The following is a 20,420-nucleotide window of genomic DNA, read 5'->3' as shown; positions in this document are numbered from 1 at the left end:
TTACAACTGGTCAGGTATCTGGTCATACAAATGAGCAAACTCACTAGCAGGCCTTCCACTGCTGTCTAAGATCACACCTTTCCCTACTCCCATCCATTGGTGGCAAAGATGGAAGCAGAATATCCTGGTTACCATGGGACCAACTGGGACCACTGCAAGTCCTCAGAGAGATATTCCAAAGTGTCTTTTTGTCCTTGTCCAAACAGCTAGAAATGGTCTGACCTCTCAGTAGAAGGCCTGAGCCTTTCTGTTGCTATCTAGGAAGTAGCAAGGAGCCTTTCAGGAACCTTCCTGAATTCCAGAGTACCCAAGTACCTTCTGAGAGAGCCTTCCCCAAGGCACCCTCAAGCATGAACTTTTCTATAGAAGAAACAGAAGCTCTTCAGTGTCTTCAATTATTAAATTATTATTAAATTCCCATCTCACTGATCTTATGACGTGCTAGGCACTGTGCTCAAAACTCCAGTTAAATAGGAGAGACAGAAACAGTTGCAAGACGGAACTTATAGTAGAAGCATAAGACTGAGACTCAGGAAAGAAATTGCATGTGCTGAAAAATTCATGTGAAAAAGATGAGAAAAGTACTAAGGGCTTTATTATATCCCTGAGGCCAATAAGGTAGGGACAGAGATAGTGCAGTCACCCAGTTTACACACATAACAAAAATGGGCTCACAAGCAAGCTAGCCAAGACACAGAGTTGGATAAGAATAAAATGTGGCCCTTAATTCTGAGCTACCACCTATCAGACCCAAATTATTTAGAAGCTGCCCTGTTTTCTATTTATTTCTCTTAGAAAAACATGTCTTACATGTGTTCCTGGAAGTGACAACTTTAATATCAAAGCAGGTAATAGAAAGAAAAAGTCCCTGTCTGAGCTCCCTTGGTACTTTAAAGAGAGAAAAAAATGGTTTGCTCTGTCAGTCTGAGATCATACATGTCTGCATGCTTACAAGAACTCCCTTTCCTCCTGGAATCTCTACACTCAGCTGCTCAAAGGGCTCTGACAGGGGTGAGGCTGCCTGGCTGGGTTAGGGCACTTTTCTCCTGGGTGAGGTCACCAGTCCTCTGCACTTGGCCAATGAGGTGTAAGTGGAGTCCTGCCACCATTCTCTGGACTGTCAGACACAGGGTATGTGTGTATGTAGAGGTGGTACCAGTGCCTACTCATATGCAGGACCTTGGCTTCAGGCTGCAGCTGGAAGAATAGCAAGAACACAGTGACACCCAGGCTTGTTCTCAAATGCCCTCACTGGATCTCAAGAAGCCAGTAACATCTACTTTGGTTTAGGGTACAGAGCCTCAAGCTTTCTTATTTATAAAACAGCAATAGCATTAGAACCCAGACAGTAATTAGGAGGGCTAAATTACAGAATGGATGGAAACCACTTAGCACCATGCCTGGCAATGGGCTTCCCATGAGATTAGGAGATTGTTGGTATTCAATTGACACAATCACCTGGGAGGTGTTCCTCCAGGCATGCATGTGGGAATTACCTTAATTATATTAATTGATGTGAGAAGACCCATCTTAATTCCCTAGGCAGGGGACCCTAGATTGTTTAAATGGAGAGAACAAGGTATCCAGCATAGCAACATATTCTCTCTTCCCAACTATGGGTTCTATGGAACCACATACCTCAATTTCCTGTCCCTGGGAATCCCCCACTATGATGGAACCCAAATTGGAGCCATGAGACACAACAAACCATCTTTTTCTTAAATTACTTTTGTCAGAGTATTTTATCCCAGCAACAGGAAAAGACAGCCCATTTATAAATGCTGTCCATGAATTGGACCAATGAGGACATGGTCCAGTCCTCAGAGTTCCCTGTTGATCCTTGTATGTCTTTGCTTTTCTGCTCCATCTACACTACTCAGCCTTTCCTTCATTCCCAGCATGGGAGGGTTAATAGGAAAGCAACTTCTATTCTCCTCCCAGCTCAGACTCTCTTGTTTGGTTTCCTTGAGGAGGTATGGGGACCTTCTGCTGCTTCCTCACCTGGAAAACAGCCCCTGGCAGGTCCACTGGGAAGGGCTGGTGTGCAGCGCTGTGTACTGATAGTGTGTAGGATTTCTGTGTGACTGTTTCCACCAGAGCTAAGGTGACTTTCTGTTAGGCTGAGTGTGAGGTGAGAGCCAATGGGATTTAAGCATGCTACCAAGGTAAGGCCATTTCTAAATGTCACAGTCACACCTCGTCATTACCAATTATTTCCCAAATCATTTGTTTAGTCATTACACTGTCTCTGTCATCTGTCAGCTCTAGGCATAGAAACACAATGACACCACTTAGAAGTGGGTGGGTCACAGGTGGTGGAGAAGACACAGATGCCCATCTCATTCTTTTTCAACCTAAAAGTGCACCAGGCACTCATCCAGGGTTACCATTAACTGTACTTGCCAGGAAAATGAGGTATGACAGCCTCCAGGCTTCATGGATAGTGGATAAGGATCATTTCAAATGCGGGACACACATTCTTTTTGCCTTGACTAACAAAATAAACAAGGAAGTGGAAGAATAAGCAGACAGCAAGACAGGTCATTGTTAGATGAAACTGCAGACAATCTGAGAACAAGGTCACAGTTAACTGAAAGGATAGAGGATCACTGAGGACAAAGGCTTATCTGCATCTACCTTCTCCAGTGCTCCTCTTCTCACTCTTGACCCCCATCTGGAGAACCTGGAAGCAGGATGATACACCCTACTCCACCTGATTATGGTCTGTGTAATTGTTAAAAGACAGAGTGATTTTATTTTGAAATTTAAACCCAGGGTTCTGGGTGGTGTGCGCACATATCTTCCCCCTTACTTTTGTACATATAGAGGGGGTATACATACAAGGGATATTCATGTGTGGGCACCTGTGGATGCCAGAGGTCAACCTCAGGGGTTGCTCCTTAGTTTTTGCCCACCTTATTTTTGAAACAAGGCACCTGGAACTTGAAAGTAGGCTAGAATAGGGGTAGCCACTGAGCTCTAGGGATTCCCCTGCCTCTAACTCCCCAGTTCTGGATTATAAGTGTATGCCACTACATCTAGCCTTTGATGTGGGTTCTGAGGATTGAACTGAGGGCCTCACACTTGAACAACAGGCACTTTAACAACTGAGCTATCAATCTTCCAGCTCGCTTTGTAGACCAGGCTGGCCTCAAACACACAGTGATCTACCTCCCTCTGCCTCCCTGAGTGCTGGGATTACAGGCACGCACCAGGGAGCCCAGCTTTAAAAAGAATCTTAAACATTTGCTTTTCGGTGACTCTAGCATACTGATAAAGAGCCATGGTTTTATACATGTGGGGAATTAGAACTGTGACTCCTTACACTGTGTGTTTAGCACCACTACTAAGGTAAGGTACTTGTAAGTTCATAATGTCAACTTGATTAGAGAGGGATGGGGACAATGACATACACCAGACTGAGTGTCCATTAAGCTCGAGACAATATAAGGATGAGTCAGCAACTTAAGGCAGACTTAATTACAAGCCTCTGTGATACGTGTCACAAGCTTACAGTGAAATATGTGCTAAATCACTCTAGAGCAGCCAGCATTGTGATAATATGTTCATGTCAAAGGCAGTCCCCCAGAAGAGGCAACATGTTCACAAGCTCCGAAGAATGAACAGAAATTGTCCAGGTAAACACAATGGGACAGGGTGTTCTGGGGAATGGGGAACAGAGGGTGCTAGGGTGAGGTGTGCTTGGGAACCAATTGTTTGCAAAGCAGGACATAGTGATGGAGACAAGCCCAGAAGGGGGTGGGGCACATGCTTATGACTTTAAACTTGAAATGTAAGCTGGTGTAAGCTGGTGGATCCAAGGGTGGAATCGATTTGTTTCCAGAGAGGATATGATGATGTTACGCTGGAAGCTAACCAGGAGACAGGTCAAGACAAGAAGCTGGAAGCCAGGGACACTGCTCAAAATTCTAGGCAAGAAAGCCAGTGCAGGAGCAGCAGGCTGAAGAAAACTGAGCTTGAAACTTTCTCTTGTGGTTCCCAAGACTGACTGCTTTGTCCCATCCCAGAGGACAGGCCTGCCACTGAGTCAGAACTCCAGTAGGGTAGTCAGCAGCTCTCTAGAGACCCTTTCCATGGCTAGGCTCACCTCCTTAAGCTGCATCTTAAAAGTGTTCAGCCATGAATCCTTGCAGCAAAGGTGGCTTTGGGATACCAGTTGCTCCTCAGAAAATGCAAACACTATAAACCTGATCAAAATCAAAAGCCTATGGCTGAGACAGCCTCAAAAGGAGAACATTTTACTACTGTTTCTCTCAAGGGACCGGCTGTTAAACTGTTAAACTGCCTTTTCAATATTTATATTTATCGCCTCCTGCCTGGGGCAGAAAAGGTCTGCTTTCCTCCCCTCCACAGGATGCTGGTTAATGCAAAGATTAATATCTGATCCAAATGCTGAGAATAAGTTATTGATGTGCATTCATCCCTAATCTGTATCATTCCCCATGTCAAGGACTGGGAATATTGCAGAAGAGGGAGCAAAAAAAAAAAAAAAAAAGTAAGAGTGGGAGGGTGGGGAGGAGTGTCATGAAACACTGCCATCCAGATAGGATGTTGTCACTGTAACCATGAACCCACAGCAGGTTTGGATACTTGCATAAGGTTGGACCAACATACATCCTATCATAGAGTGAGGAGGAGCCCACAAGACCCCTTTTTTCCTGAGGAACTGACACTGTTAATGGTTGCTGTAAGAGAATATGTTATTTTTTCTAAGAGACTAGATGTGAAGAAAATTAAAAAAAAATAAATAAATAAAATAAATGCAAGGTCCTTTCCCCAGAGCTCTGAATGGGCCCACACTTTTCAATAATTTGCCAGCTGGTCTCCTAAAAGAGGCATGGGTACCCACAACACCCTCTGCTTGCAAGGAAACCTCATGAGACAGATTGGCCCTGGAGCAGAAGAGAAAGAGCTTTCTGGGCTAAATCTGAGAAGGATCAGGAAGGGGACAGCACTATTCCTCTGGGGCAAGGGGGGGTGGGGGTGGGGGTGGGGGTGGGGCCACTCTCAGCCCAGACAGTCCAAGCTCCTCTCATTATCATCTCAGAAGGAAAGGAAAGGCCAGTGGGAGCTGGATTCTTGCCTTTTCACAACTTCCTTCCCTCAGGAGACCTTCAAACAAACAACGGAAGGGTAGCTGGGAAGAAGCCCAACCTGGTGGCAGGCACCAGGATACACTGGACCATAGGGCTAGCCTGCCATCTGCTGGCTACTTTTGGTAGCTATGGACAGGCACTTTTTGAGACTTCTACAGGAAGGACTGAGAATCTTCTGGTGTCTGTAGGCTATTAGTTCTGGAAACAGTCTCCCTGTAAAGCCAAGGCTGGCCTTGAACTCACATTCCTCCCAATCTCAGACTCTCAAGTGCAAGGATTACAGGTGTGCATCACCACAACCAGCAAGATAGATTCCAAGGAACCCAGGGAACATTAATCTGGAGACAACTGGGAATGCCACTAAAATGCTGAAAGATTAAAGTTCATGAAGATTCAAGAATGGAGTTCAAAGGGGAAGCACATGAGCCAGTGGCAGGAAGTTTATCAGTAACAAACATTCAGAGAATTTGGAGCCAACTCCCAGGTGAGACCATGAGCCTCAGTTTCTTTCTCTCCACCAAAGGGCAAGAAGAATGCCAGAAAGTAAACACTGTTGTTCTGGAAACCCAATTAAAGTGTGAGTAAGTGACAGATGTTTCAACACACTGAGAAACTACTCAGGCCAAAATTGTATTTCCACCCCCACGTCCAAGGGAGCAATGCCTAAGATTTATACACTATTCATCCCTGTGGATTAAGGTGATTGATGACTGGAGACAAAATTCAAATGCTACTGGTTGGGGCCACTAGCTGGAACCCAGCCTTATTCATTGTGCCTTGTCACAACACCACAGGTTCTATGGGCAGACACAGAACCATAGGCTCTGAGTCAGCCACGGAAGGACTAAGCAGGAAGAAATGACCAACAGTTAAACCCTGTGGCACAATGGGATGAACCCTGTCCTTTCTGCACATATACTTGATAGGAAAATACAAACCAAGAATGCCTGGAAGGTACTGCTGTCATGATTAATGTTATTCAGAGAGGGCCACAGTCCCCTACAATACTATGCATATGTATTTAAATAACACTTATTAACTGTCAGATACTTTTAAATCAATTTACATGTTTCCTACTTCCATACAGCCCCTTTAGGAGGTAGATACTGCATTTAGGCACAGCAATTTACAAGAGCTGCACAGCTACAAGGGAGTTGGGGGGGAATAGGGTAGGAACTCGACCTCACTGTTACCACACCACAGCCTCTGTTATTAGACTTCACTTCCAAACCACTTTCTTGACAGATAGCTGAGGAAGAGGTAAGACAGCTAGCAAAGAATAAGGTCAAATGTCTGGTTAGTGCTGGGGAGATGGCTCCATGAATAAAGCATTTGACTTGCAAGCATGGGGACTGGAATTCAGATCACTGAACCCACATCAAAGCCTGGCAGGCATGGTGGCCACCTATAACCCCAGCCATGGAGAGGCAGAGACAGAATCCTGGTAGCACAGGGGGTGGGTGGATGGAGCTGGTTAGCTCATCTAGCAAGAGTTGGTAAGCTCTGGGTTCACTGAGAGATCTTGCCTCTAAATAAAGGGTAGACTGGTTCAGAAAGACACTTGTCATGGACTTCTGGCCTGCACAAAAAGAGCGTATTTGTTGATGCACCCACAAAGGAGCACACACATACATACATTTATATACAACACTCACAGATATACTCTTAAAAATAAGCTGGATTAACTAGAAACTTGAGATTATAAGTATAGTGCAGTCAGCAGATTACTGGAGCTGAAGGTTTACCCCTGCATGAGGGCCTAGAAACTAAAGCTCCAAAACCGTCAAGCCTCAAGTACAGAACTCCAGGGCAAGCTTTACAGCAGCATACAGCAGACACAAGCAAGCCTGCAAGACAAAATAGTTAATTTTCTCGGAGAAAATAGAACACAACTCAGACTAGATCAGACAGGGAAACCTTCTAGGCCACCCTGCTTAAAATGAGGTCATTTCTAATTTGGGTGTGAGGACCTGTAATTGGGAGGAAGAGGCAGGAAGCAATCCCATGACTTTGAATTTAGAACTGGACTACATAGTAAGTTGTAGGTATAGAGCAACAACAGTAAAGAGGTTACTTCTCATCAGAAAGCTGAGGCCTGCTGTCTAAATCAGCTGAACATATTTTAACATTGCTGAACATTAGGAATGCCTCTTGAATAAATGAGCCACTTTGACTCCAAAGTAGGGCTTTGACTCCCGAGATGAGTTCACCTCCCAGGGGATGCTGGGTGCCCACCATGTGCCAGTCTTTGGAGATTTGGAGATACTCACACATGCCGTTGCCCCACCAACACTGTGCATGGGTCCACCATCAGAACCACTCTGCTTCACACAGGTTTAGTTCTGCTCTGAATACAGGGCTTCAACGTTTCCACATTTGGGCTGATGTCCTTAACTGTAAACTCCATCTTCCAATGGGACTTATGGTATTTGTCACCTCTCAGGATCACAAAGTTGGGGGATAAACTTATTCCCCAGAGGCAGCCCTACAGGAGCACCTCATCTAACCCGACAGCAGCTTTTTTTACTATTGCAGTGGGTGTATTGGCCTGGGCTTTCTAAACTTACTGTCTGGAAGAGGGTGTCAGAGGTCAAGCTCATGGGAGAGGTGGGATGTAGAGTGGTAATCAGTTCCCAAGAGTTTAGAATAGGAGTCATGAGCCTTTAGTGATTCTTTTACTTTCCTAACAGCCTCATTTTGATGGAGCAGAAGGTAACCTGGGAAACACTGTGTGTTATATTTCAGACTTAAGAACTCTGCTTGTTCAGAAAGGTCATATGGTTTCCCTGCTGTGTCTCTAGATCACTTGCAGCAGGCAGGTCCTATATAAAAAACTTTTAGATGTTTATAGCATGCACATGGAACTTTCCAGACTTGGGGCCTCTCTTTATTTATTTCAGTGCTGTTAGCTGTAGAGTTTTCAGATGACTCTGTCAGTGTAAGGTTCCTAGAAAACAAGGCATTCAGCCTCTCTTTGGTGAACCTCTCCTGCTCCCAGCTAGCCTCAGAAGCCACTTAAGCCTCCTGTAGCCCTTACTTTTCTATTCTTTCCTCCTAAGAGGTGAGATAGCCCCATTCAGGCTCCATCCCTAAAGATACTTACCAGTCTGTGTGGGCATCATCGATCACTAATAAGATCCTGGGTTTCTGAACCATGGGTGTGACAGGAGTTGGTGGTTCCATCAGCCCTGAGGGCGCTTGTGGTGTCTGTTTCATGGCACTGGAGAAGGAGCTGAATAGGCTGGATCCTGGAGAAGAGAAGGAGGCAGCCAGGGGCTGGGGGTGCCTCCTCTCTGTGGCTGGGGATGCTGGGGAGCTACTGGAGGTCTCTGGGCGCTGCAGGTCTGGCATATAGCCATTGGGTAGGTTGGCCACAAAGCTGCTGTCAGACAGACGCCTCCGGAGGAAGTTCATGGCTGTGATAGGTAGGAAAATCTCTGTCCACACAAAAGCAACTAGATAAGGCTCGAAGTATAGGTTGCCAGCTGCTAGGGAGTGAGAGGCGTGGGGTCAGAGGAGCCCAGGTGTTCTGCACCACCAGAAGTGGGCCTCATAGGATTCTGTTTACCTATTGAAAACAAGCCAGCAAGCACATTAGTAGAACCAACCTCCTCCCCTTTAAAAGCAAACAGTTAAAGCACAATTCCAGCTGGTGGCTTTGCGATCTGGAATACACTTTTAGGGACTAATTTGGCAATATGCCTTAAAAGCATACAACGTCCACTTTCAGGAATCTACACTAAAAAAAATATCTAACAGGTAAAAATTTTACACATAAATAGATTTATTACAGTCTTATTGACACTGGTAAAATAATGGGAAACACCTAGTATTCGGCCACAAGCCACTCAGTGAATCATTTCTGTCCATTCAAAAAGGGTTCAGATGAAGCATCTTTAATAACAGAACTAAGTTTCATGTTGTAATATTAAATACATCAATACACTGTATCAATGTATTAATACATTAATATATCTTTTTATACAATGTATCAATGCATGGATGTACATGAATTGATACATTGTAAACATCCATGTATTGAACTCAAGTAAATCAAACACATGGGGTTGCACATGCCAGCAACCCAGCTACACTGGAGGCAGAGAATGGTACTTATCATTAGCTCAAAGTCTGTCTGAGCTATAGTGAGCCCAAGGCCAGCTTGACTAACTTAGCAAGAATCTGTTCCAAAATTAAACGGAAAATAAAATATATAAACAAAATTTTAAATGGCTTGGGATATAGCTCTGTAAAAGAGTAAACTCTTGAATTGAAAAAATAAAGACTCATAATACAAAATTACATGTACAGAATAACTACTGCCACATAAAAATAACACATTTTAGAAATCATAGATAAATCACGACAGTAGATTTGTTCTAGTAACACATATTATTTGACCTTTTAAAATTTTTATTTGTATTTTCTAAAATTTCTTGAAAGCACCCCTTTCCCCCCCCCTCCCCGTGAGTTCATGTGTGGAAGATCTGATCCCTAGTGAGAAGAGATTTTTAGACTAGGCCTGTGGGTGTTATTGAAATTGGGTCAGTATTGGTGATGGAACCCCAGGGAGTAGAACTCTTCTTATGACAGATACCCTCTGCACCTAGTAAGAGCACAAGTAAAGGGTGGCCATCTGCACCTGGAAGGTGGCCATCTGCACCTGGAAGGTGTCCCTCTCCAGACCACCATGTCACACCCTCCTGTCAGCCTTTCAGATTGTGAGGGAAGGAATTCTGCTGTTTAAGTCATATAGTCTGTGGCATTTTGTTATGGTAACTGAAACAGACGCGACACACACACACAGTTTCCTAAACAGAGTAAGCAATAAGCATTTTGGTTTTTTAAATTACATTTGTTTATTGCTGGACTGTGTGTGTGTGTGTGTGTGTGTACGCACACTCCTGTGGAAGCCAGAGAACAGCTGATAGGTATAAGTTCTCTCCTTCCACGCTATGGGGCTGTAGACTGAACTCAGGTATTCAAGCTTGGCAGCAGGTTCCTTTACTGGCTGAGCCTCAGCTATCTCACCAACCCAAGAATGAATTTTTAAGACTTTGTATTTATTATTTATACAGTATTCTGCCTGTATGTGAGCCAGCAGGCCAGAAGAGGGCACCAGATCTCATTGTAGATGGTTATGAGCTACCATGTGTTTGCTGGAAATTGAACTCAGGACCTTTGGAAGAACAACCAGTGCTCTTAACCTTTTAGCTATCTCTCCAGCCCAAACAATTTTTAAAACCTCATTAGTTATTTGAGATGGAGAACAATGACTACTTAAGCCATAGAACTGAACCATATGTTTTTGCTATATTTTTGTATTTTATTGTTGTTGTAGAGGAATTTTAATCCAGCAACTTGGCTGCTCCAGTATGTGATCACATGTAAATACCGTCTAGATTTATGTGATCCTGCTAGAATAAAGATAAGCTGTTAGTACACACCTTTAATCCCAAACAATGAAAGTAAGATTAGTTTATAGAAGGAAGCAGACATGTTTGAAAGTGATGTCTAATTGAGGGACAGACAAATCAATGAATCAGAAATGAGAAGAGGATGAGTCAGAGATAGGATATGCTAATTTCTCACGAGAACAGCACAGGAAAGAGAGGCTTCTTAAGAGCAGTGCAGGGAGAGGGGCAGGAGGAGTGGAGTGCAGTATGAGCAGTGTGTGGCAGTTCTATGGGGACAGTTTTAGAGACAGGTTGCAGAAAGAATAGGCCAGAGAATGAGAAGGAACCAGAAGATTAAAAAAGATTGCCAAAATTAGTCTGAAGCCAGGCAGAGCAATTCAGTCAGAAGCCAGTTTGAATCAGTCAGCTTGGAGAAGACTTTGGGCCAGAATAGCTGAGTCAAGCCAGGCAGCTAGAATTCAGAAAGAGCTAGAAAGGATGAGTTTATTCAGCAGTAAGTCTCAAAGGCTGAAACATTCTAGGCCTAGGTTAGCAGATGAAGGATAGAAGATGAAGTCTTCAATTTTTGAGTTTGCAGAAGCTAAGATCATATGGAGACTAGAAGCTTTCAGGCCAAGGCCTAGGAATAGCTAGAATAGAGAAAAAATACTCTGGGCTCTGCCCAGGCTGTGTATTCGTACAGCTTATCCCCACATCTGAAGAAATAAAAACATTTTCATCTGGCCCTCAACTTTTACATGTTGTCAGTTTCACTTAGGGTAAAATCCAGAAAGTCTTTACAGTACAATTCTTTGAATTTTGTTAAATGGTAAAGTAGGGTAAGGTTGATTTTTTTTTTTCTATGACCTCAGAAAGTTTCCCTGCATCCCTTTCTTGTCAATCCACACCTCCCAAGGCACTAAAGCATGTGGCTGTGCCTGGCTCTTTACCTTGGGGTTAGAGAACGAAACTCTAGTCCTCATGCTCATATGACAATAACCTTATTGCAAAGCTACCTCGGTAGCCATGAGACTTACTTTATGGTTCAATATGATCTAACTTGATGATGTCCTATTGTATTTAAAAAATATATATGTATATATATGTATGTATATATATTCATAAATATACATGAATATATGTATATATGTATATTCATATACATATGTATGTATATTCATATATACATACATATATATTCATATATACATGGATATTCATACATATACACACACACTTTCTATTCTTTTGAGTCAGTGTCTCTCTCTCCCTATAGTGTCTTACAGGGAGGCCTATTGAAGAGTGGCACCCTGATCAACACTGTGAGGAGCAAGAATGAAGAACAGAATTGGCCTGAGGGAAGAGTGGGAATGTAGTACAGTTTCAGCAAAGCCTTGGCTGGGCCTCTTAAGAAGAACTGAACTATCTCCTGACTCCTCCTCCCCTCCCCTCTGTTTCACTTGGCCGGATGTGTGGTGCTCCATTCCATTCCTCAGTGTATGTGCGTTTTGTTTCTTTCAAGCAACATCACATTTTAATTTATTGATTTTAAATCAATAAATTTTAATATTAAAAATTTCATTTAAATATGTGTCCAAAATTTGTAAGTATCATCTGTGAATGGCCTAATCCCAACAAGCTACTGGTCCTATTGGAACTAACTACCTCCCTTTTTAAATTAGTGGGTGAAAATGTTTGTGAAATAGTTGAGCTGAAGAAACTGTGCTGTTATTTAACAGTCTCTTTTTTTGGGAACTCTGGTCAACCTCATAGTGGTAGGAATTCAAATATTACAACCAGACTTAACTCCTACAAACATTTCTATCTGCCGAAAAGCCTGTTTTATTTTATTTTATTTTTTATTTTGAGACAAAGTTTCACTAAGTAGCCTGAGCTAACCTTCGACTCTTAAAACACCTAACCTCAGCTTTCCAAGTAGCTGTGTTTACAGGTGTGTTCCTAGAGGCATTCTCCTTATAAACTTCTAGTGAACTCCAATAATGGTCAGGGTTTCTCCTGTAACCCTTACTACTATGGCTCAGAAAGACTTTGATCTGGCAAAGACAAGTTGGCAATGCTAGTAAAGAACTCGGAGTGGCGTTGCGTAGTAATGAGTCTTCACACAGAACAGCTGGGAAGTCCTATCTAAGGAATTGACCTTTTTCATAACATTATTCTTAGCTGGCAGAATGTTATTTTTTGATATATGTTTACACTGTGGGATGATTAAACCGTGTAAACAAATAAAACTATCATACGTACTTATCATTTTTGGATGGTAAGAACATTTAAAATCCCCTTTGGAAATTTGAAAATATGAGATATGCTATTGTTTAATATTTAATATTCATTGTCCTTACAACGGACAACTGGAGCTTATTCTTTCCAGTTGCAACTTTGATCAATGTCTCCATCCACACCTTCCCTCTACTTCTAGTAGCCACAACAGGATATTAGACCTAAGGCCATATAGTCTGTGTCCTTCTGTACCCTTCTTACTTGCTTTAACATAGGGTCTTCAGGTTTATCTCTATTGAAAGCAACAGGGTTTTCCTCTTTTTAATTATCACCAACACCATCTCAAAGTGAAAGTATGTTGTTGCACACCTTAGCCAATGTGAATAATGCTGAAATGACCATGGGAGTGCCACTATCTCTAGCTCATTGCCACAGTGATTTCACTTTCTTCAGATATGCACGCAGACGTGAGACTGGTGGATCAAGGGTAAATCCATTTCCCATTTTCTGAGGAACCCTAATACTGTTCTCCATAATAACTATATTAATTGACATTCCCATCTACAGTCCTTGATGGCTCTATCTTCATAATTTTTAAATTATATGTATGTGCATGTCATAATGTGTTTGTGAATGCCAAATCACTTGCAGAAATCAGTTCTGTGGGTTCCAGGTATCAAAGTCAAGTCATCAAACTAAGTGGCAAGCACCTTTAACCACCAAGCCATGTTGCTGGCCTCAGCACTGTCTTTCATATTACTTATAATAATCATTTTATCACATGTGAGTTGTCTCATTGTGCCCATTTGCATCTTCCTGATGATGAGCATTGCCTTAATATATCTTTGGTCATCTGATGTCTTCTTTGAGAAATGGCTATTCAGATGCTTTATATATTTTTAAAATAGGATTTTTGTTTTATTGTTGTTGAATTGAGACCTTATATATTTTTGGACACTAGCCTCTTATCAGAGAGATATTTATAAATCATTCCTCCAATCCCTAAGCATTCTCTCAGTCTACTAATTTTTTTCAATCTGATATAACCCAATTTGTTCATTCCGACTAACATGTTACCAGATATCATCACTAAAGCAAAATTCATTACTTTTTCTTTATGTTTTTCTAATTTTTTACTTACACTGATTCATCCATCTTGAGTTGGTTTTTATATATGGTATGAAACAAGATTCAATTTCATTTTTCTGCCTGACTGTAGTCATTTCCACAGTAATTTTTCTGAGGAAACTATGTCTTCTCTGTTGTGTGTTCTTAGAACCTTGGCTGAAAATGCTCAGCTTTATTTCAGGGCTCTCAGCTCTATTCTAGATTAATGTGTCTGTTTCTTGATTGTTACTATACTTTATAAACACTTGTTTATAGTATGCATATGAGTGTTTTGCCTGCGTGTATATATGTGCACTGTTTGTGTGCTTGGTGCCCACAGAGACCAGAAGGAACTAGATCACAGTAACTGTAGTTATAGATGGTTGTGAGCCACCATGTGGGTCCTGGGAACTGAATCCAGAACCTCTGGAAGAGCAGCCAGTGCTTTAAACTTCTGAGCAAACTCTTGAGTGTTATACCTTTTAAATTACTGTTGCTTAATAACAGATTTTAGTGTCAGGTAAAAGGCAATGCCTTCTTGTTTCTTTTTCTTTTTTTGCTCAAGATTTCTCTGTTTATTTAAGATCTTTTGTGGTTTGGCACAATTTCATTTTTGGTCACTGAGATTCTCATAGGGGTTGTGTTGAATTTGTAGACTGCTTTGGGTGGTATGGGCATTTGGACAACACTGATACTTCCAATCCATGAATTCCAATCCATGAATAAGATACTTTACCATTTATTTGTATCATTTACATTATTTCTGTTAATGTTTATTTTTTGGTTTTGTCATCATAATCTTTTACTTCTTTGGTTAAATTTATTGTTGACTATTTTTGATGTTATTGTCAAGATATTTTATTTTCATCTATTTCATCATTGTTGTTGAAGAAATTCTGCTAATTCTCTGTATTTCACATCTTGTGGCTTCATTAAGTTTTAAAATCAATTCTTTTGGGTGACTGAAACACTTAAACGTTCTCTATAACGGAGATCTTGTTACCATAAAAAGAGAGGCAATCCCCTTTGTATGATCATGGGTCTAAAGATGAAACATGAAGAACGAGTGTGTATGTGCATATGCCCTGAGGTAGGAAAGAAAAGAAGACCCATTCTGGTGGGCAGAAAAAAAATATAATTTCACAAGAAAATATTTAGAGGGATAGAGACAAATTAGATACCACACCAAAAAAGACTTATTGAAAATAATTTTGCCTCTAATACAATGGTGACAGTTTTCTGTAGAAAGGTTATGGTGAAGAGAGTCACAATTGAGTCTTCTTGGCTGTTGTGTGGGACACAGACTGTATAAGATTTATGACTGTTCTCTTTTACCCAGGGTTTCATGTTATTTTTCTTTTCTTTTCTTTCTTCGTTTGTGTCTTTTTAGCCACACGATATTAACCACAGTTCAAAGACTGTACATTTGAAAGTTCCAGAAACATGCTAGTCATGTGTTCTAAACTGTTCATTGTTCAACATAGTATGGTAAAAACCCCACACTGTACTCTTCTACCTCACCCAAAACAATGACCATCTCTTTGTCCAGTGAATACACATTGTACATGCTACCTGCTCACTAGTCACTTAAACCCCATCTTGGTCACCAAAATTAGACTATCACAATATAACAGTTCTTGTGTTTAAGTGACCAGTATTTTATTTAATGGCTGCAAAATGCAAGAGCAGTGACGCTGCCACATACTTGCCACTAGAGGGTAGGAGAGGCCATATTAGATTGGAAAAAAAGAAATTTAAAGCATTTTCGATGGCAGCCTCACAAGGGTATTTTTCAGAGCTGAGGTAAGAGTAAGAAGAATACTGAGAAGGATGACAGCAGGTTGACTTGGTCATAAAGCTTGAAAAGGGACGGTCATGGGGTCACAGGCTTTGTATTAAAGTGGGAAGAACTTCGTAGAGTGGGAACCACCATCCCAAATAGCACAGAGAAGAAAGCAGATACCTCTGCTCAGATGTCTCAGAGAACCTCAGTTCATTTCCTTGTTCATCCTCCAGTAGGCTTATACACCTGGGTTCCCATTTCTGGGATCCATTTACTCTTAGGCCAGAAATATCGTCTATTGGCTTCTCCTTTCCCTATAAAGATGTCAGATGCCCATCTACTTTATCCTGTCCATCCTCCTATTTGGTCTAAAAGATCTAACAGACTGACTCCAATGGTGGTTCTTACCCAGAACAAGGCCCCTCTCAAACACATTAATTAAAGACCAAATAGTCTCAACACTCTCGTGTTACTTTGAGGCCTCTGTAACCCCATTTCTGAAAAAGAAACTCCATCTTAAGAGTAAATGACCTGGGCATAAGATCCAGTTTCAAAAAGGAGAAAAACCCACAAAAATGTGCTTTGACCACCCAACTCTGGTAATATTTAACTGTCACCCCTAGCGATGGCTAATCAATGCACACCTGGAGTTTACCCAGGTGTTCTTTACAATAGGTTGAGTAAAACAATTATGGTTTGGCCCTCTGGGAAAATGACTTCTTCCAGATGCCTGGTATTTGCTAAATGTCAATCAATCATAGAACTGCTAGGCTGGAACTGCTGTAACCATAAATAAAAACTCCTCTCTCCCTGAGCTTAGAGCTCCACACCGCTGCTAAAGACCCAACTGTATCGGAACTGGCTCCTTAGTGGTCTTTCGGGTCCGGGAGACTTAGGCATAACATTAGACACAGCCTGACAGAATCAATTATCCTGGAGGTTGAGCTGTTGGGCCCTACTTCCTGTCTACAACATCTCAGAAAAAATTTATTTCAGCTCTGCATGATTCCATTTCTTTGTTTGCAGAATTTAAATGATAGGCTAGCACCTACCTCATGGAGTTCTTAAGTGACTAATTAAGGTTTCCAAAATAGTGGCTGACATCAATATGCAACCTGTGTCTCTTGTTAGTATGGATTCCTTTCTGGCAGCCAGCACTAGAAGGTCCAACAGTGGTTCCTTGGGCAGTGTGGTGGGGGCTGCAGTATTCACATGAATATGAGCTAACAGCTAGTAACAGCTAGAAACACTCTGACTGTGGAGTTAAAATAGATCAAAGTAAATGGTATTAAAGTGCTTTTAAATATATTTGTCTTTTAAGTTAACAGGGAGGAAATGGACTTTCTGGGATTCTAGTTCTATAAGTTTTAGTACAGTCTCATAACCACCAAAACTCAGAACAGACCCATGATTCCCTTCACAATGCCCTTCACAACGCCCTTCAAACGCCCTTCAAACGCCCTTCACAACACCCTTCCAAGGTTACTTATAACACTGCTCTGCATGCTGACAACTGGACCTCCTACACAGATAATTTAAATGGGGATTATGCAAAGCCTACTTCGTTTCTTAAACAGCAGGGAAAGACTGAATTTCATGATGGATCTTCTCTGCACACTTGTTGTTGCCTCAGTAGGAAGTCCGTCCAGATGGCTGTCCAGCTAATCCTTACCTCCTTCAGGTATTAGTGAATGCCACCCTCTACAAGAGGACTCCATTCTGGTGGCCACTACCTGGCACTTGGGATTCCTCCAACACTACAGCATGCACCACCTATATAATGCCTACAACTTATTCCACAAGCTGTCTACTTTCTGCTTGCACTGACAGAATCCAAGTGCCTCAAGACACCAGTGCGTGACCTGTTCCCTGATGTATCCTAAGGACTTAGAACAGTGCCCACACATAGTAGGGCACCAATAATCACTGACTGAGTGAATGTATATAAAATCACCAGGGACAAAGTTCAACTACTTCCAAATGTATTCTGCAAAGACTAAATGTGTTATTACACTAAAGAAAGTTCTTTAGGTGTCTAACTCACACCTCAGCTAATCAAATGCCATACTAGAGGAGTAGCCATCTTCAGTTTTTAGTGGCCCTCCTCTGTGCAAACATACTTGGATTTATACAATGTTTCTCACTCCATCATTTGCTCCACAAGTGAACGCTAACAGGAATTCTCCGCTACCCCCACCCTCCATACTCCTATTCCCTCTTAAGATTAAGTTTTTGGTTAGGAAGTTTAAAAATTCCCAGGAACAACATGGACTGGGCTTCCCCAATATATTGATGATTGCATGCGTACAGTCTTTCAGCAGAGGCAGGGAACCCACAGACTGTATCGGATTGAAGATAAGCGACACTTAACTTTCTAAAGAAAAGGTCAATTGTTGAGGGAATGGCTCCATCGGGCCTTTGGAGTACAGAGCCCCTTTCTAGACATATCAGCACGAAAGTGCTTGATGTTTTTTATGAGTTCAAATCCCATAGGCCTTTCTCCTGTGTGAGGTGTCATTTTCACCATAAGTAGAGCATGGCAGGTAGGAACCTAAACGAAGATTTTAGCTTTGAAATTATAATTTGTATCCTTCTGCAACCAGCTCTCTCCTCTTGTGGAAGAAAAACCCAGAATGCTGGGAAACTCTGTGAGAGGGTTAGTCAAGTAAAATCCTTGTTTTTGCTTCTAATCAAGCCCCTGTCTGGAATACATTCAAATACAGAAGTACCCCAAACAAACCCCAAAACTAAGCTCACAGAAGGAAACATTTACATTTAATAAATTGAGGTATTTACTAAATCCTCTGAAGATTACATGGCTAATAGGACAGAGCTATCTGCAAAATAATCATAGGATTTATGTATACAAAGAATTTGCAGAACCCTCTGGGCAGTAACATCCATGACTAGGGCCCATGCTTGAATTTATCCAATAATCATGTCAGTTTGCCTCTGACTTATTCAGACTTCATCATGTGAAGGTCGTCCAAAATCCCCACAGTGAGGAAAGTAGGACTATAAGGTAGCTGGCCACACTGAATCACAGTAAGGAAGCAGAGAAGGATGGATGCTGGTGCTTCCTTTTACGTAGCCTACCAAATGGTGTTGTCCATTCAGGATGAGTCTGCCCTCTTCTTCTGTGATACTTCTCTCTCTCGCTTTCTCTCTGTCTTTTTAAAGATATAATTTTAATTTTATTTTTTCCAGTTCACTTCCAATATTTTGAAACATTCATATTCCTTTTAGGTACTTTCAATTCCCCCTTATTTTTTTAAAAATATTTATTTATTTATTTATTCACTTTACATCCCAATTGTAGTTCCCTCCCTTCTATCCTTTTGGTCCCACCCTCCTTCCTTTTTCCTCCCTCCCCTATTCTTCAGAAAAAGGGACACCCTCCCCCCCCCCGATAACACACCTTAGTTGCATCAGGACTGAGAGCATCCCCAGTGGTCTGGTGAGGCAGTCTCACCAGGGGGAAGTGATCAAAAAGCAGGCAACGAAATCCATGTCAGAGACAGTCCCCAATCCCCTTATTAGGGATCCCACATGAAGCCTGGGCTGCCCATTGTCTGTGTAGGGAACCTAGGTCCAGTCTATGCATGGTTCTTGGTTGATGCTTCTGTCTCTGCAAGTCCCTCTGGGGCCTTGTTGGTTGGCTCTATTAGTTTTTTTTTTTTTTTTTTTTTTTTTGTGGAGCTTATCATCTCCAGGTCCTTCTATCCTTTCTCCCACTTTTCCACAAGACTCCTTACACTTTGTCTAATGTTTGGCTGTGAGTCTCAGCATCTGTTTCATTCTGCTGCTGGGTGGAGCTTCCCAGAGGAAAGCTAAACTAGGCTTCTTTCTCTGAGCATAGGAGAATATTGTTAATAGTGTCAGGAATTGGCTCACTCCCATGAGCTTGGTCTCAGATTGGGCCAGGCATTAGTTGAACATTCCCTCAATCTCTGCTCTAGCTTTATCCCTGCTCATCTTGTAGGCAGGGTACATTTTGGGTCAAACTTTTAGTGAGTGGCTTGGTGTACCCCTCCCTCCAGAAGAAGTCCTATCTAGGCAAATGGATGGAACTAGAACAGACCATCCTGAGTGAGGAAACCCAGACCCAGAAAGGCATACTTGGTGTGTAATTACTTATAAGTGTATTTTAGCTATATAATAAAGGATAAACATACTACAATTAATAGACCCAAAGAAGATAAGTGACAAGAAAGACCCACTATTTCTCACTCCAGAGAAATAGAATTGACAACAGAAGTGGTTGAAGAGTGGGAACAAGGTAGGAGAGGGAACATAGAGAAAAATGAGGATGGAGATCAGACCCGAGGAGAGCAAGTGGGGATGGGATGGGGGAGGACAGAGGGCATGCAAAGAGAAGAGAAACTGAAGGCATCTTTGTGATAAGCTGGAGACCTAGGACAGGGTAGGGTTCTGGGAGAAGGTGGGAGTGATTCTAGCTGAGACTCCTAGTAACAAGGGTCATGGGGACTGAAGAAGAAACCTCTCTTGTTGAGCCCCAGTAGATCTGAGGCCATGTGCATTGCACTAGGGTATCATGGTACCCTAGTCCCCTTGAAATTTGGCTTCCCAGGTGTTTAAGTTGAGCTTGACCATTTACACAGAGGTACTTAGAGGCCCCATCCTTATAATCTGTCCCTCACACAGTGATTTCATCTGTTTTCTCTTTTCTAACATGTCCTTCCCTATGCTTCCTCCACTTTCTCCAGGAATGTATTCTGTTCATGTTCTCTGGGATCACTGCTTTCTCTGGGAAGATTC

At 42.0% G+C, this 20,420-nt stretch overlaps 1 protein-coding gene across 7 annotated transcripts in view; it reads right to left on the bottom strand.

The window, feature by feature from the left end:
* Nucleotides 1-20,420, bottom strand: part of Syn3 (synapsin III) — a 496,250-nt gene that overhangs the window by 453,673 nt on the left and 22,157 nt on the right. For all 7 annotated transcript variants that reach the window (XM_060377798.1, XM_060377800.1, XM_060377801.1 and 4 more), the window contains exon 2: nucleotides 8,221-8,685. In XM_060377798.1, coding sequence (XP_060233781.1) covers nucleotides 8,221-8,531 — 311 coding nt within the window. In that variant the 5' untranslated portion in view covers nucleotides 8,532-8,685. The remainder of the gene's footprint in view (nucleotides 1-8,220; nucleotides 8,686-20,420) is intronic.

This window comes from Meriones unguiculatus, chromosome 2 (genome assembly GCF_030254825.1).
Source record: "Meriones unguiculatus strain TT.TT164.6M chromosome 2, Bangor_MerUng_6.1, whole genome shotgun sequence".
Taxonomy (NCBI): Eukaryota; Metazoa; Chordata; class Mammalia; order Rodentia; family Muridae; genus Meriones; species Meriones unguiculatus.
This window is presented reverse-complemented; position numbering and strand designations above follow the sequence as displayed.